General features: G+C 42.2%; 1 protein-coding gene and 1 long non-coding RNA gene across 2 annotated transcripts in view; one reads left to right on the top strand and one right to left on the bottom strand.

Moving 5' to 3' along the window:
• Positions 1 to 2,301, top strand: part of LOC119410174 (zinc finger protein 567) — a 14,136-nt gene extending 11,835 nt beyond the window's left edge. The window contains exons 9-10 of the mRNA XM_037677089.1: positions 234 to 301; positions 548 to 2,301. Of these exons, the coding sequence (XP_037533017.1) occupies positions 234 to 301; positions 548 to 1,808 (1,329 nt within the window). The 3' untranslated portion in view covers positions 1,809 to 2,301. The remainder of the gene's footprint in view (positions 1 to 233; positions 302 to 547) is intronic.
• The window catches only part of LOC119410584, a 47,511-nt gene that overhangs the window by 29,940 nt on the left and 8,056 nt on the right, over positions 1 to 9,515 (bottom strand). The gene's annotated exons all lie outside the window — the stretch shown is intronic.

Raw genomic sequence — 9,515 nt, 5'->3', positions numbered from 1 at the left:
TACTGCTGTTAGCCTTTAGCTCTCATTGCTGCTTTTAGCTACTGTTTAGCTAGTTTTTGCTTTATAAAGTTTACGTACCATAAGTCCACAACGTGTGGATAGAAACTCCAAAGTTGTTCTAAAACTCGAGAAGTTCAAATCAAGATGTGTTGTTTGAAGGTGTGATCAGCTCTGAGGACGAAACCTAAAACTTTTGTTTGTTTTGTTTGTTTGTTTGTTGTTGTTGTTTTCAGAAAAGAAAGCAAAAAAAGGAGGAAAAAACTGAACCAAGAATGAAAGAAGCAAAGACTGATGGAACGAGGTAAAGGAACCGAACAGAAACTTTGGTTTTTGTTGGTTAAAAGCAGAAAATGCTTCCTCCATCTACACCTCTGCTAATCTGATAAAGAATGAAACTGGGATTAATTAATTATAAATAAAGTGAAGGTGGACCTTCACAGCTGCTTTGAGTTTGTGACATCACAGGAGGTCACATGACACTCTTAAATTTACATCCCAATATTTGTTGCGTCGTGTACAAAGTAATTCTCTCTGTCCCCGCTCACAGAGCGGCCGTTCAGTCCGGCAGCTCGACGTCCCGGCAGGACACGGACCCTGAGGAGGAGGAAGCAGAGAACATGGAGTCCGGCGATGACAGGGAGGAGGCGTTAGACGGAGGACACAAGAGGAAACGAGGTCCTGGGCCGCAGATTAAAAAACCAACCATTAAAAAAAGAGTAAAAATGGAGATGAAGAAGACGAAAGATAGTAAAATGTTCTGTAAAGTGTGTGGGGTCTGGTACCGGTTCCAGGGGAGCCTGATCAAGCACGCCTGGAGCCACGTGGACGAGCAACGGGACATTTGTGGCGTCTGTGGAGAGAAGTCTGAATCTATGGAGGAGCTAAAGGAACACCTGAGGAGCTACCAGAATGTTCACAGCTGTTCAGACTGTGGGAAGACTTTCGTCTCCGTCCTGAGTCTGAAGTGTCACATCGCGAAGCACACGGGAAACAGCCGGTTCAAATGCAAATTCTGCAACAAAACCTTCACGAACAAGGCTTCCCTGAACACTCACTTCTGGGCTCACGTGGAAGAGAAACCACACAAATGTGACATTTGTCTGAAGACGTTTGGACTGAAGGCTCAGCTCGCAGTTCACATGAAGACACACACCAGTGAAGACCAGTACCAGTGCGACATCTGTAAGAAGACTTTTAACCTCCGCCGGTCACTGACTCAGCACCGATTGATCCACTCGGAGGAACGACACTACGCCTGCGCCATCTGCGAGAAGCGCTTCAAACTCGAAGGTTCGTTAAAGACGCACATGAAGATTCATGCGGACAGAGATCGGTCGTTCCTCTGCCACGTCTGCTGCAAAACGTTCCTCTCAAAATCCTCACTGATGGTTCACATAAAGATTCACAGCGCAGAGAAACAGTTTGCCTGCGACACCTGCGGCAAGAGGTTCACCATGTCCTATGACCTGAAGAAGCACATGAGGGTTCACACTGGCGAGACGCCGTACGAATGCCCCGAGTGCGGACGCAGCTTCAGGCAGAAGACTAACCTGGATAGCCACGTTAAGATCCACCTAGGCATCAAACAATTCATCTGCGAGGTTTGTGAGAAAGCGTGTTCTCGACGGGAACACCTGAAGGTCCACATGAGGACCCACAATGGAGAGAGACCCTACAAGTGCACCCTCTGTGACAAAACCTTCACCCAGAGCCACTGCCTGAAAACACACATGAAGAGCCACCATGCCGACGGCAAACCTGTCCCTGGTGACCAGACCGACGAAAACCCCGATTTGTCCGAGTCCTGAACTCCAACAGCCTGACAAAAAGGGACAGACGTGCTTTACGTCCAGACAAGGCTGCACAATATTAAGACGTGCGGTTTTTGTTGACATCGGGTTTGACAACAACTCACATTTTGCTCACAACTCTCTTTAGCAATTAGCATTTAGCTTGAGCGTTTCAGAAGTTCGGCTGCGAGCTGTTAGGCCAGTGGGGAATCATCTGCTGGACAAATATTTGACTGGCATCTGGTTGGGTTTGGGATTGAGCGCAGTATCGGTTCTATTGTGCAGCCCTAATCTAAAGTTTCCCTGTTTATTGAACGACATTTTTGTAAATAAAGTCCATATTTGAGTGTATTTGTGATGCTGAAAGAGACGGAGACATTAAAGAAATCAAGCTGTTAAAACGTGATCAGTTATTTCAGTAGTCCAACATTTCAAGGTCACTGTGACCTCTGGTGTCTCCTCTGCCATCTGTGTTCATCAGCGGTCTTCAGAATGTCTCAGAACATTTGCAGGGGTTCTAAATTTCCTTGCGTGAGTCACAGAAGCTTGAAGTTTTGCAGCTTGAATTTATGCAACAAGTTTCTCTTGAAAATAGTCACAGAGTTGTCTCGGTCGAATAAATCTTGTATCGAGTGCTAGACTCTAGATGTTCCCACACCAGCCAAGAGACCGTCTCTCCACCATGTCTTAGATCCTCCCTGGGGTCTCGTCGCAGTTGAACATGCCCGTAAAACCTTCTAGTATCAGAGATCTCATTATTTCGGTCACTGCCCAGAGTTCATTCCCTCAGGTGAAGGTAGGAAAGTAGACCAGCCGGTAAACGGAGAGCACATCGGACTGGCACAGATTGCTCACACAGACTCATGTTCGTGCTGCTGTTGTTTTGGTGCATTGTTTTTGTACCAATAGTGCTTAGTGTATTCTTAGTTCATGACTCGGATCTTACTAATGTTTTTCTTTACAATTTGTGTTTTTGTTGGCTGTAACTGGGACCCTGTGCACAGTTTTCCCCACCTCATGTATTACGTATGGCGTGTATGACAAATAAATCTCTGACTCTGACCTCCTGACAATACTGCAGAAGCCACACAATCATTGATTTCATGCCCCATTCTTAACTCTGTTATTTGTCTTCGCTGGCTCTTTTAACGAGGCGCATGCGTTTCTCCCCGCTCCCTGTTCTCCTCCTGCTTTTTGCTCTGTCTGTTCTCAATCTACCCAGTGGAGATGCCACCTGAGTTATGGACAAACCTCACTGCAGCCTCTCCTCTAAGGGGTATAACAAACTAAGCCTAACACTTGAGTGTTACCCAGAGTAATTTTAGGTTAGTTCACCGTAGGCTGTGTTGAAGGTGACTCACCCAGATTAGTGAACGACCTCCATCTGTGAGCCACACCCTTATCTCACCCCGTGGCTCGCCCAACCTAGCAGCCGGAGTTGGATCATCATACACAGGGAAACTCACATTAACGGTCGTTCACCTTCGTTGCAGAACGGCTATTCTTACTGATCTGGTTCTTTTTAGAATCCAGGAATAGGATTCCAGGTGTTGTCTTAATACTCACAGCTGAGTAAAGTGTTTCAAACCTCCCTATTTTGTTAGAATTGAACCAAGCTTCTTAAATCCATGAACACGAGGTGGTGAAATGATAGTCCAGATTTTTACGTTTTATGCTTTGCTTTAATTAATGATTTGCAGGGGAACAGCGTTATAGCAGAAATCCATAGTGATTATTCGGTTACATAACAAAGTTAGTAGTCAAAAGTCCACTTGTTACTTGAAAGGTGTTACAGTTGATTGTTGGTTGATGTCCGAGGGGCGAAACAGTTCAATTGTGTTGTAATTCCTTTGCTCCAATGAGCAGCTGAACCATCCATCCATCCATTATCTTTACCCGTTTATTCCATTTTGGGTCACGGGGGTCACTGGTGCCCATGTCCAGCAATCACTGTGCGAGGGGCGGGGTACACCCTGGACGGGTCGCAGGTCCATCACAGGGCCACATAGAGACAAACGAGACAAACAACCATTCACTCTCTCACTCACACCTAGGGACAATTTAGAGTTACCAATCAGCCTAACATGCATGTTTTTGGTCTGTGGGAGGAAACCGGAGTACCCGGAGAAAACCCACGCATGCACGGAGAGAACATGCAAACTCCACCCAGAAAGGCCCCTGGACCGGGGTTTGAACCAGGAACCTGTTCGCTGAGAGGCAGCAGCTCTACCAGTTGCACCACCGTGCTGCCCATGAGCTGAACCATAGAATTATATATCCGGAAAGCTCCGATGAGCAAAAACAGAAAATTATAAATCAATAAGCTCCATTGAGGAAAAATAGAAATATATTAATCCTCACTCTGTTGAGCCAAAGTAAGGTAAGGTGATTAGGTTCAGGGGAAGACTTTTGCTGCTCCGAAACCCAAGATCGTTACTGGACTCGATGAGCCGTCAGCTGGCCTCTAGAGTTTACCTCGTGTTCCCAGAATCCTCCAGAGTGAAATTTCAAAAATTAAGTTTAGTTGAAAATTAAAAAACAAAGTCCAAATCTAAAGTGTGTTCAAAAACTCCATCGAACAAAAGGGAAAAAAATCAAAAAAATACAAAGGCATCTTCAGAATCTCATAATGCAGCAAAAATTGGGAAACTCCTAATTTTATTAATTAAGACTTTAAAAATACCTAATTTAATATAATGACTAAATCCCAATAACTCAAAATGTTGTCAAGAGTCCTAACATTCTACTAGTATAGCTATAAGCGATTTTAATTATTTAATTTTATTTAGGACAGCTATTAGTATGTGTCATACCATCTCTTCTTGAAGACCCCTTGTCAAAGGGGATCCTTGACTGATGAAGCTGGTGACAAGCATCCCTCAGTTGCTTTTGAAGAATGTTTCATACTACATTCAATAAAATCCAATCTTGGAAACTTGAGTTGGCTTTCAGGTCCGGGCTGAGCTGAGAAAAATTATTCTTCTCTTCGGATCTTCAAGTTCCCTTTAGTTACTGAATGCGTCAATGAACTGTCCTTTAAAACTCTCCAAGTGCTTCAGCCCCAATCGTTAATGCTGAGCGTTTTTATACATTTGTCTGCTCATTGCGTAATTTCTGCATAGCAGCAGTCCTGGATACAGACTTTCTACAACATCAGATCACTTGTTCAACGTCACTGTCATTGTTAAAATTATCTTTGACTGCCACTAGGTCTGTCTTCCTGTTTTTCTGCAGAGAGCTTCCTCTTTTTCTGAGAGAGCCTCTTCACTTAAGGTAACTTGTTCCTGTTTTCTACAGATAACTTCCTCTTTTTCTACAGGTAACTTTCTCCTTTTCCTCCTACTGGCCTGGCCATCTGTTCAGACTTCCACTTCCTGTGGTGACTTGACACTCGAACATTAAACTGTGAATTTGACCTCTTGACCATTGATTCTCTTAATTTTTTTTAGTCTGTAACATTAATTCATTTACTCTTAATCATTTAAAGTTAACTCACTTTCAATATAAGCTTTCCCTATAATCTCTTAATTTAAGCTCTACAATTTCTTCAACATGATTAAATCTTAATTCATAGGATTTCACACTCTTACAACATTCATTCATTCAACCTTTATTTAGACAGTAAATCCCATTGAGCCTCAAGGACTCATTTACAAGAGAGACCTGATTTAATAAAGAAAGATGACAACAATGGACAACAATAAACAGTTATAAAATGGCATACAATTTTTTTTTATTTTTTTTTACACATAGGAAGACTTAAAAAAAAGAAAAATAATAAAAAACAGCTAGATTCTAAGGCAAATGTAGAAAACTAAAAACAGGAACATGTCTGCATTGGTCCCTGCCAGGTGTCCAACTGATTTTTAAAGCCACTTAGAGAGGTCAAAGGTCGAGAGCTTCAGAACTTTTTACAAGATATTCCAGGAAACAGGAGCGGAGTAGGAGAAGGTCCTTTTGTCTAGTTCAGTCCTCACTGAGGGAACACTGCAGGTAATGATGTCCTGAGAGCGCACGCTGTAGCTGCACTCACACAGAGACATGTAGGAGGAGATGTATGAAGGCAGCAGACCAAGAAGTAATTTAAAGATGAAAATGTACCAGTGTGAGAGTCTGTGTAAAGTTAATGATGTCCAGTTAACCAGTGAATACAGGGTGCAGTGGTGGGTACGGTAGTTACAGCCAGTTATGAATCTTAGTGCACCATGATAGACAGCATCCAACATCTGCAGCATCCAACATCTGCAGGGTTCTTGTAGGAGCGCTCTCACACTCTTAAAACATAGTACATTAGAAAGACTTCACACACTTGCATACCATTATATAGATTTGTTTCAGTAAATAAACCTTGCTTTTTCAGAGCACATACTCGCGTATCTGTGGTTTGTCCTGCTCTTAACCTTCTTTTAGGTCATGAGGACTGACTTCATACTTCACCTGAAATGCACATCACTTGACACTGTGTCCCCGCTCCCTGTTCTCCTGCTTTTTTCTCTCTGTCTGTATCGGAGCAACTCCTTCTTTTACACATCTTCTGAAATGAAAACTACTGTTTTGGTTCTGACCAACTGGACTTTCGACGTAAATTACAAAATCTTTTCAACAAAGCGACAGGCCCTGGAGAACCCTCATGTCTGCTCGGACAACATGCATGCAGCTGGTATGTCTCTGGGGAAGTGGAATGTGATGTGTCTGCCTCTGCTGTCGATAGAGGACATGGACATTTCATATAATTGGATTTATGACAACAGGTTTCCTGTTTTTGGAATAGTCTTGTTCTTGGTTTATCAACATACAAAGAAGACGGCCGCAGCTAATCTGGACCTCGTCAGCTGCTGCCCATGTGAAGGTTTGGTTCCTGCTTTGAGGACTCAAAATCAGCTGATTTATGAGCTAAACCGTAAGATGGAAGTGATTTGAATCGCAGGCCACCTGCTGCTTTGGGACTCGTTAACATGAAACGACCTTGAAGAGGCTCGTAAGCACAGACCAGTAGAAAGCACCTTAATCTGGACATTTTGGACCTTGGAAGTACCAGTAAGACTCGAGGCTGACAATAAAAAACAGTCTGCCTGTAAAAATCAACAATTGTGGATTATCTGAATCTAACTCCCTGGTTTGCCTCGTAACAGGCTGACTTATCAATTTCTCCTGGGAAATGTGTAAACCAAAGAAAAACTTCATTTTTTCAACCCCCCTCCCCCCCTCCCCCCCCGAAGGCTTATCAGAACCGTGCCGGCTGATCATCATCAGGACAATGGACTGTTAGTGCTTCATGGACCACCTCGTCATAAATACATATGAAACATGTTCATACATGTGCTGCTGGAAGAGCTTTTAATGTCTTAAATGGTGCCCTGTTAGGACAAGGTGTGAAGAGATCTTTTGTAATGCCACCATCCTCTCCTCATGGCTTTGTCCCTTGTTCTATCTAAAAAAAATGTGTTCTGTAAAGTATAAGAGGCCGCGCTCTCAAAGAGCAGCATCTTCGTGCACTCCGTCCATCTTTCAGACGACTGTACGGACACGTTCTCGTTGTATCTCGGTGCAATGATAATAAAGTTTATTCTGATTCTGTTTTTGAATAAAACCATGAAATACATCAACTTTTTAACTTGAGGCGGAGGAGCCTGAGAACTGAAAGATCTGCCTCCCATTCTGTTTTTGTAAACTCTAGGAACCACAAGTAAACCTGCTGTCTGAGAGCGAAGTGCTCTGTTAGTAAAATATGGAACAATAAGCTCTGTAATATAAGATGGAGCTAGGTTGTTGAGGGCTTTGTAGGTTAGAAGTAAGATTTTGAATTCTATTCTGGATTTGACAGGGAGCCAATGGAGAGAAGCTAAAACTGGAGAGATATGATCTCTCCCAGTAACTCCAGTTAAGACTCTGGCAGCAGCATTTTGGATCAACTGAAGACGTTTTAAAGAAGTATTTGGACACCCAGATAATAAACCATTGCAATAGTCCAGTCTAGACGTGACAAATGCATGGACCAGTTTTTCTGCATCATTTTTAGATCAGATGTTTCTAATGTTAGTGATATTACGCAGGTGGAAGAAGGAGGTTCTAGTAACGTTTTTAATGTGGGGGATAAAAGACATGTCCTGATCAAAAATAACACCAAGATTTTTAACATTAGAGCTGGAGGACAGATTAATGCATCTAAGGAGGGAGAAAGACTGAAACATTCATTCCTAAGGTGCTCAGGTCCAAAACTAAAATTTCTGTCCATTAAACCAAAAAATGGGTTTAATAGACAAATATAATTGTGTGTCATCAGCATAACAATGAAAATGTATCCCATGCTGTTTAATAATTTTACCTAATGGAAGCATATATAAAGTAAAGAGTATTGGCCCAATCACTGAGCCCTGAGGAACTCCATGACTAACTTTGGTGTATGAAGAAGATTTATTATTTACATTTACAAACTGGAATCTATCAGATAGATATGATTTAAACCATTTTAGATCCGTTCCTGTAATCCCAACATCATATTCAAGCCTCTGTAGTAAAATATTGTGATCAACTGTATCAAATGCAGCACTGAGGTCTAACAGGACCAGTAGAGACACAAGTCCATTGTCTGAGGCCATGAGAACATCATTAGTGACTTTTACTAGTGCTGTTTCTGTGCTATGATGAGCTCTAAACCCTGACTGAAACTCTTCAGATTATTTCTTTGTAGATGTTCACACAACTGACCTGCAACTATTTTCTCTAGAATTTTTGAGATGAAAGTTAGATTATGGTATGGTATAAAGTTTATTCGTTTTAAAAAGTACAAAACAATTCCATAACAATATAAAAAGATATAAGAGATTTAAAATGAAAGGCAGCAGAAAGAAGAAAAAATCTTATTATATCTGCCCCTTTTTTCAAACAATTAGTTCAGTCATAATAATCTTCAAGTAACAGAACAAAATTAACAACTTTTTAATTTTTCTAATTCTAATACAAAAACACACTAAGCTTTATACTAAGCATTTACACCTTAGGGCCAGCGTAGAAAACAACAAAGTTCATGCTCAATAATCCAGGTATATGATCCAACTTGTTCCACTTTGTAGTAAGCTTAAGAGTCAGTTCTGTTGTGTGTTTCCTTGACTGATGAAGCCTTCTGGATCGAAGGCGAAACGTTTTCAGCACAAAAAAAGAAACTGTCCAGATGACCTGACTGAAAAATATTGGATTGTATACCTGGATTATTGAGCATGGACTTTGTTGATTTCCACTTTGAGTTTGTCTCTCACTAAATCTAGTTTTCAACTGTAAATAAAACTCCACTAAACCCCAGTTCAGTAACGTCCTGTTTGATGGATTATTATCGATGTTAATGTGCAAATATATAATCTGACCAAACTAAATCAGTGATGTGTTTCTACACGTTTGGAAAATCAGAGGGTGGTGGGAACACGAGTTTGTTTTTTCCCCTTCGGACACATTTTGCTGCTGCACCACCAGCCGGAAGTGGTTGCGTCATGCTTCAGTAACAGATTGTGGGATGACGCTACGTGTTGAAAGAGTGTAAAGCATGTTTTTGTGCAGCAACATGTCTAAAGGAGACATCCTGAGAGGAATCATCACCGAGAAGCTGAGCACAGCCGCCCGGGAGATCCTGGCGGTGGTGGAGAGGACCGTGGCCGACTACGAGCAGGAGGCTGCGGGCTTGAGACAGGAGGTGCAGCGGCAGAGGAGGCAGCTGGAGCTCCTGCAGCCTCG

This window comes from Nematolebias whitei, chromosome 1 (assembly GCF_014905685.2).
Source record: "Nematolebias whitei isolate Nwh7 chromosome 1, NemWhi1, whole genome shotgun sequence".
In the NCBI taxonomy this organism is placed as follows: Eukaryota; Metazoa; Chordata; class Actinopteri; order Cyprinodontiformes; family Rivulidae; genus Nematolebias; species Nematolebias whitei.
This window is presented reverse-complemented; position numbering and strand designations above follow the sequence as displayed.